The sequence below is a fragment of the Dendropsophus ebraccatus genome, chromosome 13 (genome assembly GCF_027789765.1).
Source record: "Dendropsophus ebraccatus isolate aDenEbr1 chromosome 13, aDenEbr1.pat, whole genome shotgun sequence".
NCBI lineage: Eukaryota > Metazoa > Chordata > Amphibia > Anura > Hylidae > Dendropsophus > Dendropsophus ebraccatus.
Genome location: NC_091466.1, coordinates 14,152,181 through 14,168,066, shown reverse-complemented (window position 1 = coordinate 14,168,066; position 15,886 = coordinate 14,152,181). Strand labels below are relative to the sequence as shown.

The window sequence follows — 15,886 nt, the reverse complement described above, 5'->3', positions numbered from 1 at the left end:
TAGGAGATAGATAATAGATAGATAGATAGATAGATAGATAGATAGATAGATAGATAGGAGATAGATAGATAGATAGATAGATAGATAGATAGATAGATAGATAGAAGATAGATAATAGATAGATAGATAGATAGATAGATAGATAGATAGATAGGAGATAGATAGATAGATAGATAGATAGATAGATAGATAGATAGATAGGAGATAGATAGATAGATAGATAGATAGATAGGAGATAGATAGATAGATAGATAGATAGATAGATAGGAGATAGATAGGAGATAGACAGATAGATAGATAGATAGATAGATAGATAGATAGATAGATAGATAGGAGATAGATAGATAGATAGATGATAGATAGATAGATAGGAGATAGATAGATAGATAGATAGATAGATAGATAGATAGATAGATAGGTAGGAGATAGATAGATAGATAGATAGGAGATAGATAGATAGATAGGAGATAGATAGATAGATAGATAGATAGATAGATAGATAGATAGATAGATAGATAGATAGGAGATAGATAGATAGATAGATAATAGATAGGAGATAGATAGATAGATAGATAGATAGATAGATAGGAGATAGATAGATAGGAGATAGATAGATAGATAGATAGATAGATAGAAAGACAAATAGATAGATAGATAGATAGATAGATAGATAGATAGATAGGAGATAGATAGATAGATAGACAAATAGATAGATAGATAGATAGATAGATAGGAGATAGATAGATAGATAGATAGATAGATAGATAGGAGATAGATAGATAGATAGATAGATAGATAGATAGATAGATAGATAGATAGATAGATAGGAGATAGATAGATAGGAAATAGATAGATAGATAGATAATATAATATAGATAGATGATAGATAGATAGATAGATAGATAGATAGATAGATAGATAGATAGATAATATAATATAGATAGATAGATAAATAGAAGATATAATATAGATAGATAGATAGATGATAGATGGACAGTGAGTATATGATGATCCCCTGTGATGTGTCGGTCTGTGATGCGGTGTAATGTGATGTGGTTTCGGAGCTGTGCTCGGTGTCCGTACATCTCTGGGCACAATGTGAGATAATTGGGGCATGTGATTGGCTCACACAGCGCTCGGGCTGAGCGGCAGGATGCATGCTGTTCTCAGGCAGCATATCATTACCCTGGATGAGGTCAGATCTGGAGCTTTCTGTTAGTTTGTTGTTTTTTTGTGACCACAACAGCAGAAGATATACACCGGACGACTAACCGAGAGCTTTATCTTTGGCCATAGTGTATGCTGCTTGTGCTCCTATGCATGTCTGAGCCTTATTACATAGCGATAAATGAGAAGTAACATGTCCTGGGATCAGATCAGCCCGGGGGTAACATCTGCATGGGGTGGGCTTCCTCCAGTATTCTGATGGACATACTGATGGGTATATATGGAACTTAGACTGGAGGCCACATTGGGGACACAGGCCAAGTAATCTCTGTACTGCACTGTGGAATATGATGGCTCCATATAAATTCGGGATTAAAGGGGTACATCGGCTAACATATTTGTCTTTTAAATCATCTAGTTATATAGATTTGTAATTTACTTCTATTTAAAAATCTCCAGTCTTCCAGTACTTGTCAGCTGCTGTATGTGCTGCAAGAAGTGATGTATTCTTTCCAATCTGACACAGTGCTCTATGCTGCCACCTCTGTCCATCTCAGGAACTTTCCAGAGCAGGAGAGGTTTTCTATTGGATTTGCTACTGCTCTGGACAGTTCCTGACATGGACAAAGGTGGCAGCAGAGAGCATTGTGTCATTGTGACTGGAAAGAATACATCACTTTCTGCAGGACATACAGCAGCTGATAAGTACTGGAAGACTTGACATTTTTAAATAGAAGTAAAATACAAATCTATATAACTTTCTGAAACCAGTTGATCTGAAAGAAAAAGATTTTTGCCAGCGTAGCCTGGAATTCAATAATATGTGCACATGGCTGTAGTCCCCGCACCAATCCCTTCCATAATAGTAAAGCTGCTACACCCAATTGTTTCTCTTACCTTGGTTAGGTCAGTGCCATACTTCCGTGCCAGCTCTTCAAGGGAAAGTTTATGATCGTCCTGCCAATTATATTATACATATGAGTATACATTAGACATAACAGTATACATTAGAGGTACAGTATATATTAGACATAGGAGTATAAATTAGAGGTATAGTATATATTAGACATAGGAGTATACATTAGAGGTACAGTATACATTAGACATAGAAGTATACATTAGAGGTACAGTATACATTAGGGTATACAGTAACAACCTTAGAATGACAATCCAAAAACTACGCTGCAGTACCACAGATAACCACCAGGGGCAGAGAGCCCCTCTACTGTTGTATGATAACATATGGCGAGTGAGATCTTTGTAGTAACAGACTCCCTCACCATGGTGACTTCCTTCTTGAGCTCATCCATTTCCTTCTCCTTCTGCTTCTTCTTGCCCCCTCCATTGTCTGCGTTGGTCGCAGCTGGCGAATACTCCCGGCCCTCCTGCAGGGTGACAAGATAGAAGAGGGGGGCAATTATTTACTGTGAGGATCATATACCCTACAATATACCAAACAAAACACTATAACACGCTTTATATAAACTAGTAGTGAATGCTTACCCAACACCAGCTGTACATATATCATACAGGAAGAGAGGAATAAAACTAACAGACGATACCCAGGTTATACCAGCTGTACATAAATAATTATATACAGGAGATGTATAATTTATACCAGCTGTACATATATATGATTATATACAGGAGATACCCAGGTTATACCAGCTGTACATATATAATTATATACAGGAGATACCCAGGTTATACCAGCTGTACATATATTATATACAGGAGATACCCAGGTTATACCAGCTGTACATATATATTATATACAGGAGATCCCCAGGTTATACCAGCTGTACATATATATTATATACAGGAGATACCCAGGTTATACCAGCTGTACATATATAATTATATACAGGAGATCCCCAGGTTATACAAGCTGTACATATATATTTATATACAGAAGATACCCAGGTTATACCCGCTGTACATATATATTATATACAGGAGATACCCAGGTTATACCAGCTGTACATATATAATTATATACAGGAGATACCCAGGTTATACCAGCTGTACATATATATTATATACAGGAGATACCCAGGTTATACCAGCTGTACATATACAATTATGTACAGGAGATACCCAGGTTATACCAGCTGTACATATATAATTATATACAGAAGATACCCAGGTTATAGCGGCTGGACATTTGTTGTTTAGTTTAGCTATTTTCGGTCTTATAGTAATGGCTCCCATCCTGTGGGTGAGCAGCCGCACCTCTGGGTCATGCCCCGGGGTCAGTTCACTCCTCTGACCTCTAGCTGTAATTCCACAAGGACAGCTTGTTCTGTGAGAACATGACTAATGTTGCTCTAAAATAGTCTGAGGTGGTGGATGGGTCATGAGAAGAGGACTATCACCTCCGTGTGTTTTGGAACTTCCAGAATATTCCGAAAGGCGAATCTTAGAATGTGAACGGGGGTCGTATGGTAAAGAACTGGTTTCCTGCAGACGAGTCTGGTAGGATCCAGTCTCTACATGCAGAATACTTTTCCCAGCATGCACTAGGGTGGAGCTCAAGTTCCATATTACTTTTGGATGTGAACAACAAGGGGTCTTCAAGGAGCAGTATGACGTCCTTGTGGGTTGTGTGGGCAGGTGGGCTGGCAGGAGGTCATCTATGGCGGTGTCTTTAAGGAAAAAATGTGTTGGCGAGTGGGCAGTAGGTCATCTACAACTGCAGAAAGGTGTCAAGATTGGACAAGATGAGGGTGGCTGGGTGGGTGGACAGTTATATATAGTAATGGCTTATAGGAAGAAAAGTGTGGGCGGGTGGAGATTAGATCATCTACTGCAATGTCTTCAGAGAAGAAGGTGAGGATAGAAGAGTAGTAGGTCATCTACTGCAATGTCTTCAGAGAAGAAAGGTGAGGATAGAAGAGTAGTAGGTCATCTACAGCAATGTCTTCAGAGAAGAAGGTGAGGATAGAAGAGTAGTAGGTCATCTACTGCAATGTCTTCAGAGAAGAAAGGTGAGGATAGAAGAGTAGTAGGTCATCTACTGCAATGTCTTCAGAGAAGAAAGGTGAGGATAGAAGAGTAGTAGGTCATCTACAGCAATGTCTTCAGAAAAGAAGGTGAGGATAGAAGAGTAGTAGGTCATCTACAGCAATGTCTTCAGAGAAGAAAGGTGAGGATAGAAGAGTAGTAGGTCATCTACTGCAATGTCTTCAGAGAAGAAAGGTGAGGATAGAAGAGTAGTAGGTCATCTACTGCAATGTCTTCAGAGAAGAAAGGTGAGGATAGAAGAGTAGTAGGTCATCTACAATAATGTTTTAAAGGCAGACTGGTGCAGTAGGTCATCTACAACAATGTTTTAAGGGAAGAAACGAGGGATGGGTGAGTAGTAGGTCATCTACAACTATGTCTTAAAGTAAAAGGGGTGTGGACAGGTGGACAGTAGGTAATCTACAGCAACGTCAACAAAGAAAGGTTTCGGCAGGTGGGCTGTAGGTTACGTCTTGAAAGGTGTAGGTAGGTGGGCAGTAGATCATCTTCAGTAGCGTCTTAAAGGAAGACGCGTATCGGACTGGGTAGTAGGTAATCTTCAACAATGTCTTGAAGGAAGAAAGGTGTTGACAGGTGGGTAGAAGGCAGTAGGTCAGCTACAACAGCAACATCTTCAGAAAAGAAAGGTGTGGGTGGGTGGGCAGTAGGTTATGTATAGTAATGTCTTAAAGAAAGATGTGGGCGGTGGGGAGTAGATCATCTATAACAATGTCTAAAAGGAAGACAGGTGCCGGTGGGTGGGCCGTAGAACATCTGTGGCAATGTCTTAAAGGAAGAAAAGTGTGGGCAGGAGGATAGTAGGAGGTCTACAATGTCTTGGGTGGGTGAGTCGTAGAACATCTGCGGCAAAAAAGTGTGGGGAGGTGGGCAGTAGATCATCTACAGTAATGTAGAAAGAAAAGTGTGGGCAGGAGGGTAGGAGGTGGTCTACAATGTCTTAGAAGAAACAAGGGGTGGGTGAGTAGTAGGTCATCTACAACCATGTCTTAAAGGAGGAGGGGTGTAGACAGGTGGATAGTAGATCATCTATAGCAACGTCAACAAAGAAAGGTTTCGGCAGGTGGGCTGTAGGTTACGTATAGCAATGTCTTAAAAGGTGTGGGTAGGTGGGCAGTAGATCATCTACAGTAGCGTCTTAAAGGAAGAAAAGTGTGGGCAGGAGGATAGTAGGTGGTCTACAATGTCTTGGGTGGGTGAGTAGTAGATCATCTACAACCATGTCTCAAAGGAGGAGGGGTGTGGACAGGTGGACAGTAGGTTGTCTACAGCAATGTCTGGGGGGTGGGCAGTAAATCTTCTGTAGCAATGTCCTAAAGGAAGGAAGGAGGGGGCACCCCAGTTTTAGGTTATGTATAATAATGTCTTAAGAAACAAAGATTTTGGCAGATGGAGAGTAGATCATCTTCACCAATGTCTAAACGTAAGGAAGTTGTGGGCAAGAGAGTAGTAGGTTGTCTACAGTAATGTCTTAAAGGTAGACCAGGTGGGTGGGCAGTAAGTCGTCTACAACTACAGGTAAGTCTTCAAGGAAGAAATGAGAGGTGGGTGAGTAGTAGGTCATCTACAGCAAGGAAAAGAGGTGTGGACAGGTGGACAATCGGTCATCTACAGCAATGTATGTTTTGTCAGGAAGGCTGTAGGTTATGTATAGCAGTGTCTTAAAGACAGGTGAGGGTGGGTGGGCAGTAGATCATCTACAATAGTGTAGGAAGAAAGTTATGGGTGGGTGGGCAGTAGGTTGTCTACAGCAATGTCGTAAAGAAAGAGGGATGTGGACAGGTGAACAGTAAGTTGTCTAGAGCAATGTCTTAAAGAATGGCAGGAGGGCTGTAGGTTATGTATAGCAAGGTGTTGGTAAGTGGGCAGTAGATCATCTACAGTAGAATAGGAAGGAAGGTATGGGAGGTGGTCAGTAGGTCGTCTATAGTAATGTCTTAAAGGAATGGGTGTGGGGGGGTGGGCAGTGGATTGTCTGCGATAATGCTCGCTCATATTTGATCATGACGTTAGGAGAGATTACGGAGAAGCCGAGCATGTTCCATACACGGTCATGGCCTTTGACCCCTTTGATGCCATAATCATCCCTGACTGAGGCATCTAGGTGGTTAGAAAGCTGTTATTTGCCCCTTGTGTCATATAACGGTGGGATCCTGAGTGGGTAAGATTGCAACTGGAGACGTAGTTAAGGCCGAGTGCACTAATAGAAATACAAAACAGCAGCACTGCAGAGTATTCCACCAATCAGTCGGATCATCCATAGGAGAATGAAAAGTATATGAGAAATAAAGCTCCATAGATGTAAAAATTAAAAAAGTCAAGGGCTCACTATATGGCGGCGCTAAACGTTGTTCTTTTACCATTAGATTCCACAAATTTGTCTTTTTAATTTCTCAATACATTATATGGAAGGAAGGGATAGGGAGTAACCTCCATAAACTTTTGATATGTTGCTGCCGATGGTGAGACTAACAATTCCCTCCATACTTTTTATTATCTATTCAGTCTCCTTCCCCCAGTTCTCAGCTGCTGCTTTCTGCTGAAGACACAAAAATCTATGTGTGAGCTTTTCTCTCTGTCTCCCCCTCCTCCCCCCTGCCTTCTGAGACAGCTGATGTAATCAAGTCCCTGGCAGGCTTTATCTGCAACGTTGTAGCTTCTTTGTAATGCTGGGAGGGTTATTCTGAGGTCAAGTTGCTGATGAAATCACTGTGATTATCCCTCCCAGCATTACGAAGTTGCAGATAGGGACTTGTCTCAGAAGGGAGGGGGGAAGAGGAGGGGAGACAGAGGGAAAAGCTCACACACAGATTTTTGTGTCTTCAGCAGAAAGCAGCATCTGAGAACTGGGGGAAGGAGACTGAATAGATAATAACAAGTATGGAAGGAATTGTTGGTGTCACCATGGGCAGCAGCATATCAAAAGTTATGTTTGAGTGGAATACCTCTATGAAAGGGTTTTCCCGGCGGGTACATAGACGACATTTTTATATACTTAGCCCTTATATGTAGTGTTTCTTTGCATTTTTCTGTGACTTTTGTGTGAAGCAGCCGGGGTGGTCGACACATTGTACTTTTAGGAACAATTTCTCCAGAAGAGATGTGTATTTCATAACCCAGAAATCTCCTTTATCCTCATCCAGGCTGGATGGGCGTCCCGCCATTGGGAGGCAACAGGAATTTTTTTTCTGCAGAGCATATGTGGAGCGTTAACCCTCGAAATGTCTGATTAACACTTCTCATGTTATTAGAATAGTATGCGAGATAACGGCCACAGAGAAGTCTGGAATACAATTCTATAGATAGAAAACTACAACCCCCAACATGACCTGACCTGATTGGACATGACCAGTATACAATTCTATTATACTCTGTAGATACAGCACTACAACCCCCAACATAACCAGTATACTATTATATTATACTCTGTAAATACAACACTACAACCCCCAACATGACCATTATAGTTCTATTATACTCTGTAGATACAGCACTACAACCCCCAACGTGACCATGATACAATTCTATTATACTCTACAGATACAGCAATTCAACCCTCATCATGACCATAATACAATTCTATTATACTCTGTAGATACAGCACTACAACCCTGAACATAACCAGTAAACTATTATATTATACTCTGTAGATACAGCACTACAACTCCTAACAAGACAAATTTACCATTCTATTATACTCTACAGATACAGCACTACAACCCCCAACATAGTAACATACATAGTAACATAGTAAATAAGGTTGAAAGAAGACAAGAGTCCATCAGGTTCAACCTAGGAGAATCCTACTGTGTTGATCTAGGAAGGCGAAAAACCCCTATGGGGCAGAAGACAACCGCCCCACCACATGGAGAAACTCCCCCCCTCCCCCCCTCCCCCCCCCCCCCCCCCCCCCCCCCCGACTGCAATGGCAACCAGAACAATACCCGGATCAACGTATCACCAGAAATCTAATGCCCATAACTTGTTATATTATATTGTTCAAGAAAAGTATCAAGTCCTCCCTTGAACTTATTTAATGAATCGGCCATGACAACATCATGTGGCAGAGAGTTCCACAGTCTTACCACTCGCACAGTAAAGAACCCGCGTCGATGCTGATGATGAAATCTTCTTTCCTCTAGACGTAGAGGATGCCCCCTTGTCATTGTTACAGACCTAGGAGTAAAAAGACCACTACAAAGATCTCTGTACTGTCCATTCATATATTTGTACATTGTGATCAGATCGCCCCTAAGACGTCTTTTTTCTAGCGTAAATAACCCCAAGCTTGATAACCTGTCTTGGTACTGTAACCCACCCATTCCCTTAATGACCTTTGTTGCCCTCCTCTGCACCCGCTCCAGTTCACCTATGTCCTTCTTATATACCGGTGCCCAAAACTGTACACAGTATTCCATATGTGGTCTGACCAGTGATTTATAAAGAGGCAAAACTATGTTCTCATCTTTAGCATCTATACCTCTTTTGATGCACCCCATTATTTTATTAGCCTTGGCAGCTGCTGCCTGGCACTGATCACTAAAGTTGAGTTTACTGTCCACCAATACCCCCAGGTCCTTTTCGGAAGTACTTTTACCCAGTGTTTTATTATTTAGCACATAACTGTACTTATTATTTCTATGGCCCAAATGCATAACCTTACATTTATCCACATTAAACTTCATTTGCCATTTCTCCGCCCAAGCCTCTAGCTTCTCCAAATCCCTCTGTAATATGATATTATCCTCCTCTGTACTGATTACTTTACCCAGTTTAGTATCATCTGCAAAAATGGAGATTCTACTCTGTAGCCCCTCTACAAGATCATTAATAAAAATATTAAAAAGAAGTGGACCCAACACTGACCCCTGTGGTACCCCACTAGTAACTAAAACCCAATCTGAATATTTTCCATCAATGACCACCCTCTGTTTTCTATCACACAACCAGTTACTTACCCATTTGCATACGTTTTCCCCGAGTCCCAGCATCCTCATTTTGTAGACCAACCTTTCATGCGGCACAGTATCAAATGCCTTTGAAAAGTCCAGATACACAACATCCACAGCCTCCCCCAGGTCCAGTCTATAACTTACCTCTTCATAGAAGCCGATCAGATTAGTCTGACAGGACCGATCCCTCATAAATCCATGCTGGTGCTGCGTCATAAGATTATTTTCATTAAGATACTCTAGTATAGCATCTCTTACAATCCCCTCAAATACTTTACCTACTATAGATGTTAGACTTACGGGCCTGTAGTTTCCAGCATCACTCCTTGACCCCTTCTTGAATATCGGTACCACATTAGCTATGCGCCAGTCCTGTGGAACAATCCCTGTCGTAATAGAATCTTTAAATATTAGGAATAACGGTCTGTCCAACACAGTATTTAATTCTTGCAAAACTCTAGGATGGATACCTTCTGGGCCCGGTGACTTATGGATTTTAATGTTTTTAAGGCGTTTCCCCACTTCTTGTTGTGTTAGGCAGGTGAGATTTATGGGAGGATTAACATTATCCCTAGTCATGTCGTCTGTTATGGGATTCTCCTCTGTGAATACCGTAGAGAAGAATGTATTTAGTAGATTGGCCTTTTCCTCTTCCCCCTCCACCATTACACCCAGATTATTTTTGAGGGGACCAACATTTTCGGTTTTAAGTCTTTTGTTATTTATATAAGTGAAGAACATTTTGGGATTTGTTTTACTTTCTGTGGCTATCCTTCTTTCTGTTGCTATTTTTGCTTCTTTTATTTGCGTTTTACACATTCTATTCTTCAGTCTATAGTTGCTCAATGCTTCCCCACTACCTTCTTGTTTTAGTTGTCTGAATGCTTGTTTCTTATCATTTATTGCACCCCTTACAGCTGAAGTTAACCACATTGGATTTCTCTTATTTCTACTACGTTTATTCCCATATGGTATGTGTCGTTCACACGATTTACACAGGATGCTCTTAAATATGTCCCATTTCTCTTGTGTACTTTTATTTCTGAAGGCATTGTCCCAGTCTATGTTCCCAAGGTCCTCTCTTAGTTTTTGGAAATTAGCCTTCCTGAAATTTAATGTTTTTGTAGCCCCTCTACTAATAATTTTATTGAAGGATAATTGAAAACTTACTATGTTATGGTCACTATTACCTAGGTGACCCCCCACCTCTATTTTTGATATTCTGTCGGGCCTATTGGTTAAGATCAGGTCCAGAAGGGCCCCCCCTCTTGTTGGTTCCTCTACTAGTTGGGAAAGGTAATTATCTTTTACTATTTCCAAAAACACGCTTCCCTTCCTGGAGCTGCAGGTTTCTGCTTTCCAGTTTATATTTGGGTAGTTAAAGTCCCCCATAATAATGACTTCCCCCTGCTTCGCTGCCGCATCTATTTGTCTTATAAGAAGATTTTCTGATTTTTCCACTATACTTGGAGGTTTATAACTCACTCCTATAAGAATTTTATTATTCTTCGTCCCTCCCCTTATTTCTACCCAAAGAGACTCCACATTATCATCACATATATCCTCCCGCAGAATAGGCTTAAGGCATGATTTAACATATAGACAGACCCCTCCCCCTTTCTTATTTTTACGGTCATTTCTGAATAGACTATAACCCAGGATATTAACAGCCCAGTCATAACTCTCATCCAGCCATGTCTCGCTTATCCCCACTATATCATATTTCTCTTCAACCATTATGAGTTCTAATTCCTCAGCTTTATTAGTGAGGCTTCGAGCATTAGTATACATACATTTAATATATTTGTCCATATTCCCTTTCCTCTTGTCACTAGTGACTGTTCTAACCCCTCCCGCCGCTCCACCCCCAGTTCCATAATCTAGGCCCAGCTCTCCATCTACTCTGTCTTTACTCACTATATTGTTGTTGCCCTCCCCCCCGGGCCCTAGTTTAAACACTCCTCCAACCTCTTAGCCATCTTCTCCCCCAGCACGGCTGCACCCTCCCCATTGAGATGCAGCCCGTCCCTACCGTACAGCCTGTAACCGACCGAGAAGTCGGCCCAGTTCTCCATGAACCCAAACCCCTCTATCCTACACCAGCTCTTGAGCCACTTATTTACCTCCCTAATCTCCCGCTGTCTCTCAGGTGTGGCTCGTGGTACAGGTAATATTTCAGAGAATATCACCTTGGAGGTCCTAGTTTTTAGCTTCCTGCCTAAGTCCCTGAAATCGTTTTTAAGGACCCGCCACCTACCTCTAACTTTATCATTGGTGCCAATGTGCACCATGACTGCTGGGTCATCGCCAGCCCCTCCCAGTAATCTGTCGGCCCGATCCGCGATGTGACGAACTCGAGCGCCAGGAAGGCAACACACTGTTCGACGATCCCGGTCTTTGTGACAGATTGCCCTGTCTGTCCCCCTAATAATTGAGTCCCCCACTACCAGTACCTGCCTGGCCTGCCCTGAACTCCTGTTTCCCACCTTACTGGAGCAGACACCCCCCTGGCTTTCAGAGGCAGTGTCCTGCTGCAGCAATGCCACCCCTGAATCAACATCCCCCTCATCCGCCAATTTGGCAAACTTGTTGGGGTGTGCCAGATCAGGACTGGCCTCCCTCACACTCTTCCCTCTACCCCTTTTTCTAACTGTGACCCAACTAGCTGCCTCTTCCTCCTGTACCTCCATGCTATCACACTCTCCCCCATCTACCCCTTGGAGTGCTTGCTCAGTGAGCACCAGACCCCTTTCCAGTTTGCTAATGCATCTCAATCGTTGCAGCCGCTCATTTAGATCCAGGATCTGGGCTTCCAAACCAGCAACATGACCATAACCATAACATGACCATTATAGTTCTATTATACTCTGTAGATACAGCACTACAACCCCCAACATGACCATTATAGTTCTATTATACTCTACAGATACAGCCCTACAACCCCAAACATGACTATAATGCAATTCTATTATACTCTACAGATACAGCACTACAACCCCCAACATGACTATAATACAATTCTATTATACTCTGTAGATAGAAAACTACAACCCCCAATATGACCATAATACATTTCTATTATACTCTACAGATACAGCACTACAACCCCCAACATGACCAAAATACAATTCTAGTATACTCTACAGATACAGCACTACAACCCCCAACATGACCATAATACAATTCTAATATACTCTACAGATACAGCAAGTCAACCCTCATGACCATAATACAATTCTATCATTGAGCTGGGGAGGGGGGTAGTGATCAGATGAGAAACTTCTTGGGATGCAAATCACTTGCAATCTCTGCGCAGACTCTGAACAAGCAGGAATCATTGTTAGGGATCAGCTTTTACACCTGCAGAATAGGAAATGGAGCTCCAAACTGTAATGTTCACAGTGACCCCACCAGCAGAATAGTGAGTGCAGCTCTGGAGTATAGTACAGGATATAACTCAGGATCAGTAATGTATGTACAGAGTGACCCCACCAGCAGAATAGTGAGTGCAGCTCTGGAGTACAATACAGGATGTAACTCAGGTTCAGTACAGGATCAGTAATGTATGTACACAGTGACCCCACCAGCAGAATAGTGAGTGCAGCTCTGGAGCATAATACAGGATGTAACTCAGGATCAGTAATGTAATGTATGTACACAGTGACCCCACTAGCAGAATAGTGAGTACAGCTCTGGAGAATAATACAGGATGTAACTCAGGATCAGAACAGGATCAGTAATGTATGTACACAGTGACTTCACCAGCAGAATAGTGAGTACAGCTCTGGGGTATAATACAGGATGTAACTCAGGATCAGTAATGGATAATGTAATGTATGCATACAGTGACCCCACCAGCAGAATAGTGAGTGCTGCTCTGGAGTATTTTATATGTTACTAGTGAGGGAATGTTCTTTACAGTCCAGGCAGCTGGGGGCTGCTAGGGCCTCTTGTCTTTGGAGGGGTTCTTCACTAGCCTGTGCCTCCTCTCCTGGTTGGGGCTGACGGATGACCCATTGTTGTTTGGTTTTCTGCTGATGTATAGAAGTATATACTTGCAAGTGCTGAACTTTTGTGGGGCTGGAAAGTCTTGTTGTCTTTAGGTTGGTATGCTTTGTTACATTTACTTTGTTTTTGTATACAAAATTAGTGTTTGTTTTGTTTGTATATAATATTTGCAGATTTGTTTAGTATATAATGTTAGTGTTTTTTTTTTGTTTGTTGTTGTATCTAGTGTTGGGGTTTAGAGGTGAGTTGGATGATGAGTTAAAAGGGGGGGAGGGGGTTTCTATGGGATTTGACATATGCAGAAAACCCTGGGCTGGTTCAGGGACATCTGTTATCATGTACTGCGGCAGGGGATGCCGGACCAGCTCAGGGCCAAAGGGAGATATGTGGGCTGTGTGGCATGTGGTTAGGACACGACTGACTGACTGATGAACTCATTACTTACTTCTGTGTGAGAGACAAATGTAATTATTATTATTATCATTATTGTGTATTGTAGGGGAAACAGAAAAAAACTGACCCCACCAGCAGAATAGTGAGTGCAGCTCTGGAGTATAATACAGGATGTAACTCAGGATCAGTACAGGATCAGTAATGTATGTACAGAGTGACCCCACCAGCAGAATAGTGAGTGCAGCTCTGGAGTATAATAAAGGATGTAACTCAGGATCAGTACAGGATCAGTAATGTAATGTATGTACACAGTGACCCCACCAGCAGAATAGTGGGTGCAGCTCTGGAGTATAATACGGGATGTAACTCAGGATCAGTACAGGATCAGTAATGTAAATACACAGTGACCCCACCAGCAGAATAGTGAGTGCAGCTCTGGAGTATAATACAGGATGTAACTCAGGATCAGTACAGGATCAGTAATACAATGTATTCTTTTACCTAGATTGTAAGCTGGTATTCTGTCGCACTATAAAAATACACAAAAAATGTCACAATTTAAAATACTGAGTAGTGATTTTTGTAGAATATCTGGAAAGATATATCTATATATAATTCTATGATGAGTGATTTTACCAACCATATTTTTAAAGGGACACAACACCAATCTCCCACAATACACCTCAGTGATCTGACTCAAAAATAGACATTCTGGATGACTGGCTGTCTGCTGAGGTGCAGCCTGCTCTACTGACATGTATCCCCCTGTACAGCACACAGTCACACTCCACCTGCACACAGATGGGGGCCTTTGTTTTACTCAGGATTATAATTATGGCTATGTTCTATCTATCTATTATCTATCTATCTATGTATTATCTATGTATGTATTTATCTATAATCTATCTATCTCCTATCTATCAATCTCCTATCTATCTATTTATCTATCTATCTATCTATCTATCTCCTATCTATCTCCTATCTATCTATCTATCTATCTATCTATCTATCAATCTCCTATCTATCTATCTATCTATCTATCTATCTATCTATTTATCTATCTCCTATCTATCTATCTCCTATCTATCTCCTATCTATCTATCTATCTATCTCCTATCTATCTCCTATCTATCTATCTATCTATCTATCTATCTCCTATCTATCTATCTATCTATCTATCTATCTATCTATCTATCTATCTATCTATCATCTATCTCCTATCTATCTATCTCCTATCTATCTATCTCCTATCTATCTATCTATCTATCTATCTATCTATCTATCTATCTCCTATCTATCTATCTCCTATCTATCTCCTATCTATCTCCTATCTATCTATCATCTATCTCCTATCTATCTATCTCCTATCTATCTATCTATCTATCTATCTATCTATCTATCTATCTATCTATCTATCTATCTATCCATCTCTGTACACATATCCAGTATTGCAGCAGGTCTCCATGTACACAGACATATAGCTGTATCCCCCCCATACCATCATATAGAGTACTCACCCCTCTACCCATCTTCCTCCCACGTTCTGTGGAATTGACAGACGGGAAGTCGGTGGTCCTAAAATAAAATTGAAAAAAGAAAAAAGAAAAACAAATCCCAAATCCCGGTAAATTGGGTGATTCCTTCTTTAAATAGCAGCCGGTGTGTGGATCTCCTTCTCAGGAAAGAAGCACTTGTTGAAACTGAAGCTGGTTTGGGGACAAACTCCTCCTTCCCTGGGGGGACCCGGGACCCTCCTCCTGCCCCCCTGGATTCTTCTTCCAGATGAAAAAAGTTTGGCCGCTTTGAAAGTCCATCAGTGTCTGGGGTCAATTCCAAAACCTGCGCCCATCCCCCTGTCCCCCGTGCCCAGCAGTGTCCCTTCCAATGCCTGTCTCCTCGTCTTCCTCCTCTCCTGTGTGTCACATTCAATCCTTTCTTTCCTCCATTCTACTATTGTCTCCCCTCTCCGCTGCTCCCCTCCTTTTCTTGTTGTCCTTATTTCTATATTTATCTTCCTTTTCCCCAGATCATCCCTCGCTTCTTTTCTCGCTCGCCCCCGTCCTTATTTTTTCTCTAATTCCTCATTTTTTATGACGACCCTCCTCTATCGGAATCCCCTATGGCTCATTTCCCCTAGATTCATCACGCATCCTTCATTATCTCCCGACATCTCCGAGTAACCCTTACCTACCCATCCCCCCACCATCAATCGGAGCTACCTTCCTGAATACATTAGGAAATCTCTTTCACCAGCACAGTGGTTTCAAGCAGAATCCATCCATGTGATAGCTTCTGTGATTCCTAACATATCTGAGAATCATATCATTTACCAAAAATGACCGCAT

General features: G+C 41.6%; 1 protein-coding gene across 1 annotated transcript in view; it reads right to left on the bottom strand.

Annotated features, from left to right (window-relative positions):
* LOC138771269 (sodium/potassium-transporting ATPase subunit alpha-2) overlaps window positions 1-15,307 on the bottom strand; it is a 33,690-nt gene extending 18,383 nt beyond the window's left edge. The window contains exons 1-3 of the mRNA XM_069950861.1: window positions 15,059-15,307; window positions 2,448-2,552; window positions 2,065-2,124 (exon numbers count right to left, since the gene is read on the bottom strand). Of these exons, the coding sequence (XP_069806962.1) occupies window positions 2,065-2,124; window positions 2,448-2,552; window positions 15,059-15,070 (177 nt within the window). The 5' untranslated portion in view covers window positions 15,071-15,307. The remainder of the gene's footprint in view (window positions 1-2,064; window positions 2,125-2,447; window positions 2,553-15,058) is intronic.
* Between the last annotated feature and the right edge of the window lie 579 nt (window positions 15,308-15,886).